Here is a 16,934-nt window from a genome sequence, read left to right on the forward strand (position 1 = left end):
AGCAGAATTATGACTCCAAAAGTCACACAAAAGTAATTTGCACACCAGAAGAAGCCCCACCGCCAGATAAATCATATTGGAAAACATGTCAACAGTATTCTCAAAATAGACCACCAAAATATCTGATCTAAATGCCATATCTTTTAAAAGAACATTAAAATGCAAGGCCACATATTTCAGATGGCTGTGATTGTTTCCCCTCAACCGCCCATAGTTTCAGTCAAGGAAACATCAGGGACAACATGCAACAAACACCTCACCCCACCTGTGGGCTAGCACACTGTCTATGCATAGCTCAGTACTTGTGAAGCAATGTGAAACCTAGAACTATTAATTGCAAAATGAAAAAGGAACTCATCTACAGGACCATCTGCAGTGCTGCAGGTGTGAATATCCATGTCCCCAGTGTAGTGATTAATTCATTGCATGACAATTCAGGACTTATCCTAACATGTAGCAATAGCTCATACTGAGTCAATCAATAGGACCTGTCATAGCCACAAAAAAGTAAACGGAAAAAACAGTTCACAAGGCCTAAAGGCTAACAAGTTCAAAAATTTATTGCAGATGTGCATTTTGAGACAACGGGCGGACATGACACCATTTGGGAAGAATTATGCGCTATCATGAGACCCATTATAGGACACCTCTGAATCACGTAAAGATAAATCTGAATACACGCTCACAACTCAACTCCAACAAAGATATTTTATCCTTTTAAAATGAGGAAAAGTTCAACAATAATGGATTATATATTTTGTTTGTAAACTAAATGGTAACACTACTTATACCTGTATAATAACAATGTAATTACTATAGGACAGTCCCTATGTTAATAACAAACACAGCTCAACTCCCTTACTATGTAACTACAATGCATACTGAATGCAACAACCTAGGGTAGGCTTACTAAGGTATGCAGAGATCAGATTTACTTGATCTTTTTTTAAGTTAAGGGCGAAAAAACATTATTCGTGGTGAAATGAATTTTATAATATATGTACATTATAGGAACACCTGTAAGTACAAAAGTACAATGATTAATGTTTTGCCTTAGTATGCAATTAAGAATCAGTGGTAGAGAGATTGTAAGTGTGTTGTGTGTTGTTGAAACTATATTTTCAGTTCCTGTTGATACTATGTTCCAGTCTTACTTCTGCTGGCACATGATAGCAATAGGAGGAAGAAGGATTGGGAAACTAACTGCAAATAACAATAAGCTGAACTCCGCCTAGCAGAGACATCTTTGTATTAGCACCTACTAATTATGACGATATATGGTATTAAAGTTATGGGACATCACCCTGGCCGGGGTGATCCTCAGTAGGGGATAAAAAGGGAAAACACCATCTTTGTACTGAGTGTGTTACTTGCAAATGACTGTAAGTGTATACTCTGGGTTGCAATCCTTATTAAACAAACTAACCTCTGATCAAAGAAGTTTCCTGTGGTCACTTGTGTGCACATAGGGCAGAATTCCCTTACAATAGTATCAGAATGATATACAGCATTTGCAGCATTTCCACTGCTATCTATTACGGAAGGCTATCATTATCCGATTATAGTGCTTTAACCTGGTCCTTGTCCCTTTAAAGCGGCACTCAGCAGTAAAAACAATAACATTGCCTAATCCTCACCCCTGGTTTGGTAAAAAGCTGAGGGATGGGGCTGGATAAATTGTATTACTCTCCAATTACTAGATATCAAAATGATTGTTTTAACCATGTTTTGAGGCTACGTAGTGTGTTTACATTTTCTTTGTTCACAAACATTGGAGTAAAACAATCTTATATTTTGGGTTCTGATGGGGTACGACAATTGAACTAAGCTCATGAGGCCTTTATAAGCTATATTAGTCAAGAATCAATGGGTACATATTGTTAATGTATAAGTCCCAAAATGTATGTAGCAACTGCTGATTGCCCCTTTAAGACGCGGTGAGCATGAAAGGAGGTGGTGCGGTTTCACACCCGGGGTGAGAAACATGGGTTGGGTCAACGACTAGTGAGTGACAGCTGGTCACTGGCAGTCGAACCGCCTGTAGAATTCTAAACAGCCAGTGAGATTAGGAGTTCACCGTTCCTCAAATTTGAACAGCCAATTGCAAGGGAAATGGGAGGTTCCCTTGTGCATCCAAAGTGGGACTACTATGGAACGACGACTGAAAAAAGTAAACTAAATCAAGAATAAACAACTCATAGTGGATACAGTCTGAAGTTGGGGACTGAATTTGTTAATAATCGGACAGCATCTGATAAACATTTCCTCGGCTCTTCGGATAGCATAACGCGTCGAGGGTGCGGCGAAATTGGGATCAATTGGCACTAGCAAGGTGTTTCTTTTTTTGGCGTTTTGCAAGCGTCATAAACGAGAAGTCAAAGATAGTTTTCGGCACTAAACTTTGCCTTCCACATTTGCATAGCAATGGAACATTGTATCACAGTCCACGTTTTAGCCAACATTCCAAGCCCGCGATGAAGAGAAGATACGTTTCAACGTTTATTTTGAGTGCGGAGGCAACGCGCATAGGCTAGTAATTTAGATAGTGTCAATTTATTATAGGAAAATGTGTGTCACTTGTATGTTTGACATGCTGAAAGTTGTATTGAAAATGAGGATCCGCCGTTGATGTTTGCCATCTTTTTGCCTATTATTTCAATGTTTGCCAAAAACGAATCGCTTTGCCAAGAGTCCTCGTTATCAGCCTTTTATGGACAAGTTCTACTTGCATTTAATTGTGTTTACTTGACAAGTTTGTAGCCTTATTGCTAAGTAAACCGTGAATCAACTTTGATTTCAGACCACATAGAACACGAGGAGAAAGTTGGACTGATAACTTGTTTTAAATTACTTATTTGGAAGAGTAGACCTATTGTCTACATCACAAGTGTTTGTTTTTACTTAATTTTAGCACAACGCAATTGATGTACTATAACAGACCTCACTCTCTAAAACTGTATCATATTTCCAATTTGAGGAGAGATCAGTGGCCGCTCGATTAAACTGGATACAAAATGGCGGCGCCCCTGGAGCGAATTGGATCGGGTTCCCACTATGGTTTTTATTTAGTATTCTCGCTGGAACTGTTAATCAATTACGGTTTGAGCTCAGATTTACCATGTGCTCAGAACTGTACCTGCAATGGAAATTCTGTGGACTGTAGTCATTTGGATTTGACAGATACACCGCTGGACCTGCCGATTCGGACAGTTTCCCTGTAAGTAGATTCGAGCTGCCGTATTAATTGACCAACGCAGCCCTCCACCGACTGTCGGAATCATTGTTGCAAGGACATAAATTAATATTTCAATGAACTTTTATGGAGTTGTAACTTGCCTGATTGCATGGTTGTCTTATTACTTTGTACCAGAACCCAAATGGGCTATACATGCATGGACAGCGGAATACGGATAATGTCAAAACAACATCTTTACTTAACAAGTTGCTTTCAATTGTTATCCCCTTCAATAATATGCTTTATTGACGTATTAGGCTACTCCCCACCTCTGAATAGGCCACTTCAAGGGTGACCAAAAATATATACATTTGGGAGAAAATAGCCTATATAACTAAATCGTGTCAATTAGGAAGATTTAGATACATTTTCAACAATCTAAACAATATCTACTTATGTATTTGGGCAAATCATTTTTCCAAGGAAATTGACTAGCTTAAATCTCATTTGGATTTAAACCTCTGTCTAAACATCACCTCATATAGATTTATGACACTTACAATATTAGTCCTTTATCCCCTATTTGGTTCTGTGGCTGTGGCCCACAAATTGGATTTCTAGTAAATTAAGCGTGTATTCTCAAGACATCATTGGCCACAATGGGGACACAGTCTGCAGGTTTGTTTAGGAAATGAGCCAATTGAGAAACATTTTCTTGGAATGTGTCTTGAAATTGAGAACATTTCATTCCTCATCCCATTGAAATGGCACAGCTTGTTTATAGACCAGTTACTTTTTTTAAATCATAATTTTGGCTCAAGCAGCAGTGGGACCACTGTTTCAATGGCAATTGTGACTCTTAAGGACAATTCAACTGTTTTGCAGGACTGTTGAGGAGGAGCGAGAGGGATATTTATACGTCTTTTTTGGGTCTTGGGGGTTAAAAAGTGAATCTTCTCAGACTCCCAGGTTCCTGTTTGAGGCAGTTTGTCTTCCCCTGGGAAGTGAGGAATGCAACTTTTAAAAAGTCCTCTAAAATGTGAGTAATGATGCCTTATTGCCCTTTAGCCCCACAGTGGTGTTTATGGCATAATGTAACACTGATGCATAGGTATACAGTACTATACTATCTTCAACAACACCACTACTAGAGCAATGGGGACAAGTTTCTCATCTGGAATGGCTAAAAGCAAACATTGTGGTGTGATATCTGGTGCCTGGTGGATCATGTCTAGACCCCCCCAAAAAAAAAAAATATATATATATATATTAGGTTAGCATACTTGTTATCTGTAAGTACCTTATTGGTCAAGATTAAGCTGTGACATACTCTTGTTTTCAAATTGAATGGTTTTATTGCATTGAATTAATCTGTAAATCACTTAGGCTGCATATTTCTCCACGTTTGTAGAAGCCACAAAGGGAGACTTTCTTCTCTGGTTTTCTATTGAGACTGTATGTGATCCCATTAAAACTCTTATCCCAGTTCATTTGACTTGTTGAAAGGAGGAGATGCATTCGTATAGGTGGATATTTCACTCTGTTTACAAAACGTGTGTGTGTATGGGGGTTGGGCACAGGGGAACTGCCATTCACTCTCGCTCATTACAAAGCATGCACTTTTTTGCCCCCGCTTGGCACTTCAAAACGCCGGGCGTTTAAAAGTTTACTGCACACATTGTGTAGGGAGAGAGGTGGAGATGAATGGCCAGTCACTGTGGATGGCTCACTGGTCGGCTGGAGCTACCTCTAATTTATGATCAAACGGATATGCCTCATGGTTTGGCCTGGTCTGAAGAAAGGTCCACAGAGACTCACTCAATGCATCACGTAAGGAAGGAGAATATTAAACATGAACATTTGATAAACAAATACCTTTAATCCTCAATCTTAATCCTATAATGATGGAGTAAAATATGATAATCTCATAAATCAGGTCTACATTTATTTAAGTTAATTTTTTACTGTTTAGAATTTTATACTATGATTTTTGAATCTAAACTTTAAAATAAAACCTTACTAGGATTCATTGAGATCCTAGTTTTAGACCACTGTGTAAGTGTCCAGTCACATCCATGCTGGGTTTCACACCAAATGTTTGTCTCTCAACCTCTGGGGAAAATGTGCCAAGTGAATTAGTGGGGGGAATAAAGTGTCCCTGTTATGTTTAGACCTGGCCTGGGTGGATGCTAGCAGTAATAGCGTTCGGTCAGTCAGTGAGGTGGGTAAGCGGACATTACTGTTGGGTGTCTATAAAAACAAGATTGGTCCAGCTCACAGTGAGCTGCTCTAAACTGGCTCTTCTGGAGCAGAACGCCATTGTGTTGGTTAGGACAAGATGGACGGCTTTTCATGATGGCTTGAGTTTTAAAAATGTCTGAAGTCCTAGATATAATTTTTTGTAATGCTCCTATTATTTCAATTCTTTAACTGTATAAAATAATTACAAGAATTACATTTCTCATTCTTTTCATATACTCTGTGCTCAGGAACAAATAGTGACTTGCTGTTGTGGTTCTATTTTATATAGGCCTAGTGTAGTGATGACAACTCTTACAGTAGCATGGATTTATTAGGGGTAGATGGGGCAGAGACTGGGTGCTCCTTTACAGTATATCCGTCAGTAAGAGCGAGAGTTTTCTGAGGAAACTCTCTAGGCACAGCTTGGTGAAAAATGGAGCCATAATGCCTTCCAGTTGTCAAAAATAGTTTCCCTGTTCTGCCCTGTTTTTACAGCTCTCCTGTGACACTGCTGCCTTGATGGAGATCGTAGGAAACAAGCAGGTGTTTGGCATATTCAGCCAAAGGGAAAGCAGAGGAGATTGATCTTACAGGGAGAGATGACGAGGCATTGAAATAATTAGATGGGGAAATTGGCGAGAGTGACCACTGGTTATTTAGGGAGAATGTTAAATGGTTAATATACTGTACTTCAAAGCAAGAGATTTAAGGGTATTCTATATTTTTGCTGTTGCCTTTATTAAACGTATCAGAATATAGTGGTAATTATGCATGCCCATAAGGCTGTAAACACCACAAAGATTGTTCCCTAGATAAGTGCTCTAGTAGTTTTCTGATGAATAGCCTAATGATACCCATTGCAGGCTTCCTCTCACTCGTTGAGAATCTCTCTCGAGTGGTGGTTTGACTCGTTTGTGGTCACTGTAAAGTGTCTCTGCCTGCAATGTCATCCGTGTTATGGGTTTTACAGAAGGAAATAAAAGCATGAACATTATTAACATTGGCTCCGATCGATGTGGTTTGATACAGGGACAAAGTAGAGTCCCTGTGTCTGTAAGAAGTCTCTCCTGCTTTGTCCTTCATTTCTACAACTGTGATCTACAGTGTCACCTATATTCACTCAAACAGGAAGGAGAATTCTCTGGATTGATCCTTTTACAAACCAGCTTTTGCTGAGTGGTTTCCTACACAGGCAAGAAATGTCAAGCCCTGACAGACAACCAACTACTCACTGCCTCTTTTGACAAACAAGTGTGGCGCTGTATACCAGTATCACGGTACCAAAACATCATGATACTTATGAGTAGTGATGCACCGATATCAAATTTTTTGGATGATACCGATATTCAATATTTTCCTTGCCAAAATAAACGATACCGATATTAAACATTTTAGTGGCCTTTTAAAATCAAATCAAATTTTATTTGTCACATACACATGGTTAGCAGATGTTAATGAGAGTGTAGAGAAATGCTTGTGCTTCTAGTTCCGACAATGCAGTAATAACCAACAAGTAATCTAACTAACAATTCCCAAAAAATCTACTGTCTTATACACAGTGTAAGGGGATAAAGAATATGTACATAAAGATATATGAATGAGTGATGGTACAGAGCAGCATAGGCAAGATACAGTAGATGGTATCGAGTACAGTATATACATATGAGATGAGTATGTAAACAAAGTGGCATAGTTAAAGTGGCTAGTGATACATGTATTACATAAGGATGCAGTAGATATAGTATTTTATTTTACCTTTATTTTACTAGGCAAGTCAGTTAAGAACAAATTCTTATTTTCAATGACGGCCTAGGAACAGTGGGTTAACTGCCTGTTCAGGGGCAGAACGACAGATTTGTACCTTGTCAGCTCGGGGATTTGAACTTGCAACCTTCCGGTTACTAGTCCAACGCTCTAACCACTAGGCTACCCTGCCGCCCCAATGCACAGAGTACAGTATATACGTATACATATGAGATGAATAATGTAGGGTATGTAAACATTATATTAGGTAGCATTGTTTAAAGTGGCTAGTGATATATTTTACATCATTTCCCATCAATTCCCATTGTTAAAGTGGCTGGAGTTGAGTCAGTGTGTTGGCAGCAGCCACTCAATTTTAGTGGTGGCTGTTTAACAGTCTGATGGCCTTGAGATAGAAGCTGTTTTTCAGTCTCTCGGTCCCAGCTTTGATGCACCTGTACTGACCTCGCCTTCTGGGTGATAGGGGGGTGAACAGGCAGTGGCTCGGGTGGTTGTTGTCCTTGATGATCTTTATGGCCTTCCTGTAACATCGGGTGGTGTAGGTGTCCTGGAGGGCAGGTAGTTTGCCCCCGGTGATGCGTTGTGCAGACCTCACTACCCTCTGGAGAGCCTTACGGTTGTGGGCGGAGCAGTTGCCGTACCAGGCGGTGATACAGCCCGCCAGGATGCTCTCGATTGTGCATCTGTAGAAGTTTGTGAGTGCTTTTGGTGACAAGCCGAATTTCTTCAGCCTTCTTCACGATGCTGTCTGTGTGAGTGGACCAATTCAGTTTGTCTGTGATGTGTATGCCGAGGAACTTAACTTACTACCCTCTCCACTACTGTTCCATCGATGTGGATAGGGGGGTGTTCCCTCTGCTGTTTCCTGAAGTCCACAATCATCTCCTTAGTTTTGTTGACGTTGAGTGTGAGGTTATTTTCCTGACACACTCCAAGGGCCCTCACCTCCTCCCTGTAGGCCGTCTCGTCGTTGTTGGTAATCAAGCCTACCACTGTTGTGTCGTCCGCAAACTTGATGATTGAGTTGGAGGCGTGCGTGGCCACGCAGTCGTGGGTGAACAGGGAGTACAGGAGAGGGCTCAGAACGCACCCTTGTGGGGCCCCAGTGTTGAGGATCAGCGGGGTGGAGATGTTGTTGCCTACCCTCACCACCTGGGGGCGGCCCGTCAGGAAGTCCCGTACCCAGTTGCACAGGGTGGGGTCGAGACCCAGGGTCTCGAGCTTGATGACGAGCTTGGAGGGTACTATGGTGTTGAATGCCGAGCTGTAGTCGATGAACAGCATTCTCACATAGGTATTCCTCTTGTCCAGATGGGTTAGGGCAGTGTGCAGTGTGGTTGAGATTGCATCGTCTGTGGACCTATCTGGGCGGTAAGCAAATTGGAGTGGGTCTAGGGTGTCAGGTAGGGTGGAGGTGACATGGTCCTTGACTAGTCTCTCAAAGCACTTCATGATGACGGAAGTGAGTGCTACGGGGCGGTAGTCGTTTAGCTCAGTTACCTTAGCTTTCTTGGGAACAGGAACAATGGTGGCCCTCTTGAAGCATGTGGGAACAGCAGACTGGTATAGGGATTGATTGAATATGTCCGTGAACACACCGGCCAGCTGGTCTGCGCATGCTCTGAGGGCGCGGCTGGGGATGCCGTCTGGGCCTGCAGCCTTGCGAGGGTTAACACGTTTAAATGTTTTACTCACCTCGGCTGCAGTGAAGGAGAGTCCGCATGTTTTCGTTGCAGGCCGTGTCAGTGGCACTGTATTGTCCTCAAAGCGGGCAAAAAAGTTATTTAGTCTGCCTGGGAGCAAGACATCCTGGTCCGTGACTGGGCTGGTTTTCTTCTTGTAGTCCGTGATTGACTGTAGACCCTGCCACATACCTCTTGTGTCTGAGCCGTTGAATTGATATTCTACTTTGTCTCTGTACTGACGCTTAGCTTGTTTGATAGCCTTGCGGAGGGAATAGCTGCACTGTTTGTATTCGGTCATGTTACCAGTCACCTTGCCCTGATTAAAAGCAGTGGTTCGCGCTTTCAGTTTCACGCGAATCGTGCCATCAATCCACGGTTTCTGGTTAGGGAATGTTTTAATCGTTGCTATGGGAACGACATCTTCAACGCACGTTCTAATGAACTCGCACACCGAATCAGCGTATTCGTCAATGTTGTTATCTGACGCAATACGAAACATATCCCAGTCCACGTGATGGAAGCAGTCTTGGAGTGTGGAATCAGCTTGGTCGGACCAGCGTTGGACAGACCTCGGGAGCTTCTTGTTTTAGTTTCTGTCTGTAGGCAGGGATCAGCAAAAATGAAGTCGTGGTCAGCTTTTCCGAAAGGAGGGCGGGGCAGGGCCTTATATGCGTCGCGGAAGTTAGAGTAACAATGATCCAAGGTTTTTTCAGCCCTGGTTGCGCAATCGATATGCTGATACAATTTAGGGAGTCTTGTTTTCAGATTAGCCTTGTTAAAATCCCCAGCTACAATGAATGCAGCCTCAGGATGTATGGATTCCAGTTTGCAAAGAGTCAAATAAAGTTCGTTCAGAGCCATCGATGTGTCTGCTTGGGGGGGAATATATACGGCTGTGATTATAATCGAAGAGAATTTTCTTGGTAGATAATGCGGTCGACATTTGATTGTGAGGAATTCTAAATCAGGTGAACAGAAGGATTTGACTTCCTGTATGTTTCTGTGATCACACCACGTCTTGTTAGACATAAGGCATACGCCCCCGCCCCCCTTCTTACCAGAAAGATGTTTGTTTCTGTCGGCGAGATGCGTGGAGAAACCCGCTGGCTGCACCGCCTCCGATAGCATCTCTCCAGTGAGCCATGTTTCCGTGAAGCAAAGAACGTTACAGTCTCTGATGTCCCTCTGGAATGCTACCCTTGCTCGGATTTCATCAACCTTGTTGTCAAGAGACTGGACATTGGCGAGAAGAATGCTAGGGAGTGGTGCGCGATGTGCCCATCTCAGGAGTCTGACCAGAAGACCGCCTCGTTTCCCTCTTTTACGGAGTCGTTTTTTGGGGTCGCCGGCTGGGATCCATTCCGTTGTCCTGGTTGAGAGGCAGAACACAGGATCCGCTTCGTGAAAATCATATTCTTGGTCGTACTGATGGTGAGTTGACGCTGATCTTATATTCAGTAGTTCTTCTCGACTGTATGTAATGAAACCTAAGATGACCTGGGGTACTAATGTAAGAAATAACACGTAAAAAAACAAAAAACTGTATAGTTTCCTAGGAACGCAAAGCGAGGCGGCCATCTCTGTCGGCGCCGGAAGTAACTATTTAACACACGCGCATGGACGCATCGGTCTGAGGCACTGCATCTCAGTGCAAGAGGTGTCACTACAATCCCTAGTTTGAATCCAGGCTGTTTCACATCCAGCCGTGGTTGCGAGTCCCATAGGGCGGCGCACACTTGGCCCAGCATCATCTGGGGTAGGCCGTCATTGTAAATAAGAATTTGTTCTTAACTGACTTGCCTAGTTTTAATAAAGGTTACACACACCACACTGACCAAAAAGTTATTTAGTTGCCTTTTACTTATGTCCCCATTACCAGTAAAACATAATCAAAACCTATTTCTTTCACTTACTTGCTGTGCTGTTTCGTTGTTCATTTGTTCAGTCATTTAATTCTCAACCAGGATTTATATGAAACACCTTTTGGGTTTTTGCATGTCAACACTATTTGACTTGCCAAATAAGCTGGTTGACCAATCAGGATCTGAATATGACTGCACGTCACATAATAATTGAATGCATTCATACGTTTTTGATGTAGTTATTACACATTGATTACACTCACTCGTATTTCATATGTCACAACGATTCAGCGATATGTATGCTATGATGCTGGTAAAGTTGTCTCGCACACCTACAGTGCTGGTTATAATTTTTTACATTTATTTTTTAAAGCTAGCTAGCTCATGGATGCAAACAATGTTCTTCCCACAAAACAGAGCAAAATGAAATCTGTTTCAGTAGCTATTGTTAGCTAGCTAACTATATAACTAGGTGTCATCAAAAATAACCCTAATTTATAAGACAGTTCTTATTTGATTAATGGTGGTCGGAACATCTGTGATGCTAGCAACAATAAGGATTAGCCACAATAGTGGACTTTGCGGTTAGCCTTCAAAATAAAAGTATGTCATTGACAGTGATGCAAATTAATACAAATAGTAGAATTATGGCATAATTGACTAGATCGTGCTAAACGAGGTTGGAATTTTATATAAAATTAACAAAAGACAATAATTTGACATCTGTTGCAATCACACTGGATGTATTCTACTTTAGAATTGCATTGGGGCATACTTATTTCACTGTACAGCCTTACCTATGGATTGTGGATCAATGACATGGGGTATCAGTCTACTCGGTGACACCCAGAGAACATTAACATTGTAGCTCTTATTGCGGGACTCTGAAACAACTGTGAATTGAGCCACATTTATTGTCAACCTATTTGGGCTAAACACTATTCCAGAGGAAAAACAATATTGCGTGGATGTTTTGGGGTCTGATAACTGAGGAGGACATTGGGAAAAAATATATTGGGTATGGAGTAGACTGTTGCCCCTTTCATTGATCTCTAATCCTTTGGTAAAACTGTACAGTGCAATATGAATGTCAATACACACAATAGGCTGACTGGGGAGATGATTTCACACAGTCACAGTCCTGCGATAAGAGCTACAACGCCAATATTTACGTGAACTCTTCACAGTTGTGTTCTGTGGGGTTCACGGAGTAGATTGATAAACCATTTCATTGCTTCACATTCCAACCTTGTTTAACGTGATCTAGTCTAAATATGGCACGATTCCACCAATTGTAACCTTCTGCATCACTTTCAGAGAGGTACTTTTATTTTGATGGCGAACTGCAAATTCCACTATTGTGGCTAGCTTCACACCACAACTCGGTCAGGTCGAGACTTACTAGCCAGATGAAGCTACCTGGCTCCTTTTAACGTTAGCTTTGGGCAACAGGGTTAATTAGCTGGCTAGCTATTTATTTTCATGAACTGAAGTTCAATTTCAATAGGCGAACAACAAGTGGCTACCTAGCTAACCCTTACAAGGATTCCTAAATCATTGCTAAGAGCAGTGAAAATGACTGCAATTTCTACTGGTAATTGTTTTCAGGCTGGTTGGTACTAGCTTCGTATTGGTACCAAGCTAAAGCTAGCTAGCTACCCCAGAAGTTGCAGTTGAAAAAATTATGCTTTATTACCACCGCGGTATTGTAAACACATCGTTCATGGCCGGTGTTTGCTTGTTTGCGGACTTGTATATTTTTTTGTACAGCTTTGACAGTGCTACTGATAGTAGTGGTGGCGCCTGGCTTGCACGTGCAAATTCAGAACACACAACATTCTATAATAGAACTGTGTTATTTGACGTGTCAAATTAAAAGCTAATTTAACGCGTCATAGTGTTATTTGACATGTATCTTTTTTGACACGCAAAGACCCAAACGGTGTTCCATAGTGAAGTTACTAGTAGTGAAGCTATTACTGTGTAACTCCGGTAAGGCAACATCTGAACAATAGCACACTTGGTGACGTTAGTGTGTACCGGTGCTCGACCAGTTGCGAAAGCCAACATCACCCACAACAGGGAACGGTTGATTGTCAAGGGCAATGAATTCCATTATCTTGGCCTTAATGTATTTCGCCTTTGAGTTGTCTCGCTGAAATGTACTTACTCTTTCAAATGACTGCTCGATCCACACAGCAGACTTTGTGGGCTAGGTTAGGAATGCTGGGTAGCCAAAATTTTACGTGGCATCATTACGTCATGTACCTATGTTTTATATAGGTATGCACGTCAGCTATGACATCGTTTTTTCAAATCGGCATTAAACTAGACATCGGGCCGATACCGATGTTGGCATTTTTAGCTAATATCGGCTGATTCGGATATGTTCACCGATATATCTTGCATCCCTACTTATGATACCAACATTTTAGAATAGCTTAGTACTGTTTCATATGATGCTTTTCAGACCTGTTTATAAGATCAGTTGAATTGAAGCAACAGCCTCTAGTCTCTTGTATGGGCAGGTCCAATAATATCCACTTCACTATCATGCTCATATCATATGTGGCAGCTGTAATCAGCCAGTCTCATCCCCTACTAGCCCTCACTCACCTGCTTCTCTCCGTCAGCTCATCATGCACATATCACGTGTGGCAGCTGTAATCAGCCAGCCTCATCCCCTAACAGCCCTAGCTCACCTGCTTCTCTCCGTCTACTTTTCATGTGCATCTTTTCCTCCGTCAGTTCTTTTAAATATAATTTGGCCTTGATGGCGAGCGGGGATGCAGATCCATACCCTGATTAGTCTTCTATTGTTAGACTTGTACATTGGAGCAGCACGCAAAGTGAGCAATGTTGATACATTGTATAATTTCATCGCCTGTTATAACCAAGCGCACAGACCAGTCTGAGTAGACTGGCTGCAAGTTCATTGTCATGCAGCCTCTGAGTGTCAGAGAGGGGAAATTGAGCCTGAAGGCATGCCTGCAGCTTTACAGCAAAGAAAACAGTCTCCAGCCTAAGCAGTTAAAAATTGGCGCGCATTTGATATAATTTCACAAACCATGTCGCTGGCCGCTTTAAACTAATCCCAGGTTGCTAATTATTGGTTTGACAACAAGCACGGTTGTTCAGTCATGTTACCTAGCTAGCTAGTAGCCTGGTAACTTGACATTTATGTTTTTAGGCTAATTTGATTGGCACAGGAAGAAAGGAATAGGGACTGCTACTCGTGCTTCAAAGGTACGATTCATATAGGCCTAATGTAAGTAAACTATATCAAATACATTTCTTTCTGGTCCTCCTTAAATTCTGTTTGGAAGGGAGGGAGAGGTCTGTGTTAACTGAAGAGCAAAGAACATTTCAGGCAGTGTTTTCCCCATACTGCCACAATAACATGCAGATCATTATGCATGTATAGTCCTTCCTCCCATTCCTCTAGCCAAATCACTGGTCAGTCTAGTCGCCATTCTATGCAGTATTCTATAATACAGTGTGAAGTTCTAGTCTATACAACATATTGCATTTAAGTGAATTTCAGGTTTTTGGAGAAAACGGGGAAAAGTGTCTGGGGACAGGATGCTAGGCCAATTTCTTTTTTTTTTTTCTCCGTGGTATCTATTATTTGGACTAGTGTTGTTGGTATTGTGACAACACTATGACAGACTTTCTGTTACTGCATCATATGCCCCTCTGCCTTCAACCTCTATGGTTTGGCTTTTGCCCAAAGGAAATGGGTTTGTTTTGGTGGTTTCCTGACAGGCTCTGGTCTGGTGGTTCCTCTGATCTTGGGTCCAGTTCACCTGGCCTGAGGGGGTGCACTGATGGGGTGTTGGGGGTGGAGATTCTGCTGGGGGGTTTCTGCCTGCTGCCTGTAAGTGTTGTCAACATCACAGTCTAGTGCATGTCTGGTTTAACTGGATGGAAGTTCTGTAGTCTGACTGAACCAACTACAATCAACATGCAAATAAACACTAAAACCTTGCAGAGGAGATTGCTGTTGCTGGTAATCAAGGATGATGCCATCGTGTGACTGGTTACCATGCATCTTGAGCCAGGTGGTATGAATGAAGGAATGATTGATAGCAGATCAAACTGCCATAATGAAACAAAAGCTAAAACCAAAGCGGTTATCTCCATTTCCTTAACCCCAGATGGACATATCCACAGTGGAACAGCCATACAACAGCAACTGTACAGACTGCAGGACTGTGGCTCTTGTGGTTTCAAGGGCAATTCTTTCTAAGCAGTCTTGTAAACTTGTGGTATTGAGAATGATTTTAGTAGTCTTGGATTAATTTCAGGGGAGCCCAATTTGAGACCAGGGTCTCATTCACAATGTTTCACAATAACATTTTATATTCTAAAATAACAAAGAAGTAGTTTAAAAAAAGGTACATTTTCAACAAATAAACCATTACAATCAATCAAAACAATTTAATTCCTTAATTAATTTAACACCAGAGTGCTAAACTTCCCTAGCGGCATCAGGGAATCAAGATGGAAGGAATTTAGCAGGTTATTGCAACAATGGGGCCTTATGCCTATTATGTCCCTAGGCCCTAAAGCAACATCATCCTCTAGTTTCCTGGGGTTTACCATTATATCCATAGTGCTCTGATTTGATCATTCCTAAAAATAATCCTGTTGGTGCTAATGTTTGATATTTTCAGTAGATAGATGCTCAGTGCTTGCCTCAATAGAAAGGTATGGCTTTTATTTATTGTTTTATGTAAATGTAAACTTTTATACTACAGTTTAAAATCGAATGTGTGTTATGTATGTATGGATATAGATAATATCCACATAACACATTAGCAGCAATAAGTGAGTAGAGAAGTCCTTTTCATAACTATAGATAAAAGTTGACATTCACATTAAGTTATGAAGTGAGCTCATCGCTGTGTTCACTGTAATGACAATTGAACAGCTGCTGCCAGAAGTCATTCCATAGGAATCCAGTCAACAGAATAGATGGCCTTTTTTGTTAAGACCCACTGGGGCGCCAAGTTTTTTTTTCCTTTTTGTTTAAGCCAGTGTCTACAAAGTTGGTTAGATAAATGAATCATCTGTGAATTCTGTAGGCCTACATCTGGTAAGAGTTTGGAAACCTGATTTGAAAAAAAAAGAGAGCGATTTGGAGAGGTATTGCGAAGTGGAGAACCCTCTAAACAGGCCGCCACAACCAAGAGCTGATAGCTGTGTGCTCACCAGAGCCAAGCATTCTTACCTTCCAAAAAACCTGCAGTGGCTGTGTCCACTTATTTAGTAGAAAACAGGCTTTCAGTACCTGAACATAAATCCACACACACAGGCCTACATACAGTTGTTTATAAAGTTCAGGCCTGTATTTGGCCCCATTCTCTCTCCATGGATGATGGTGTAATTATTGCAGGCTTTTCTTTTTGCAAGCATAATAAACATTAAGCAGGGGGAAATATATTGTTCAATGATCAGTCATTTTCTTCACTTTGAAGTACAGAATATAAGATCAGCGGCTAGTCAAGAGGGAACTGGAACAATACTCCCTCAGAATGGACATATTGATGTTATTCTTTCAGATTCATTGAGGCGGTTCATTTCCTTTTGCTCGTAATCAAGGAGTCTAGCGACTGTGGAACAAATGAGGATTTGCTATCAAACTCCAATCCGGGTGTGTATTGTGCATGAGACTGTGTTGTGTGCTCCTCCCTCATGTGGCATCTTTGTTCATGCTGAGCCCTGTTTTGGCTATATATAAACTTTTAAGGTATACTGGTATGGATTTTTACAATATAGTCTACAAAGTTATTTTGATAAAGTGCTAAATTAAAAGTTAAACTAAAATGGACAACTTCTCTTTCAGTTTGGTTGAGTATAAAACCATCAGAATGGAGAAATCCCATTGAAGCCACTGAATATTCATTTGTTACCATCCTAGGGTCCTGCACTACTCAACATATTTAGAAATGTAATCATTCAGAAACATAATGCTGACTTACCGATATTTCGGCCATATCGCACAGCCCTCTTGGTGTGGTGGGGCACCATTGCTAAATGAATATTGTTGAAACACTGGGTGTATTGTGACACTTTTTAAATAAAAATGTTTTTGTTTGTGGCTGCTTTCTCAGTCTTGTCCACCCTCTCTTGCCTATGTTTTGCGGGAGTCCAAAACAGTGGTGGTGGTACTCCTGTGTATGCTCTAACTGCCGTTGCCTGGCT

General features: G+C 41.4%; 1 protein-coding gene across 1 annotated transcript in view; it reads left to right on the top strand.

The window, feature by feature from the left end:
* Nucleotides 1-2,115: 2,115 nt before the first annotated feature.
* LOC109897067 (leucine-rich repeats and immunoglobulin-like domains protein 1) overlaps nt 2,116-16,934 on the top strand; it is a 47,159-nt gene continuing 32,340 nt past the window's right edge. The window contains exon 1 of the mRNA XM_020491592.2: nt 2,116-3,217. Within this exon, the coding sequence (XP_020347181.2) occupies nt 3,015-3,217 (203 nt within the window). The 5' untranslated portion in view covers nt 2,116-3,014. The remainder of the gene's footprint in view (nt 3,218-16,934) is intronic.

The sequence above is a fragment of the Oncorhynchus kisutch genome, linkage group LG1, assembly GCF_002021735.2.
Source record: "Oncorhynchus kisutch isolate 150728-3 linkage group LG1, Okis_V2, whole genome shotgun sequence".
In the NCBI taxonomy this organism is placed as follows: Eukaryota; Metazoa; Chordata; class Actinopteri; order Salmoniformes; family Salmonidae; genus Oncorhynchus; species Oncorhynchus kisutch.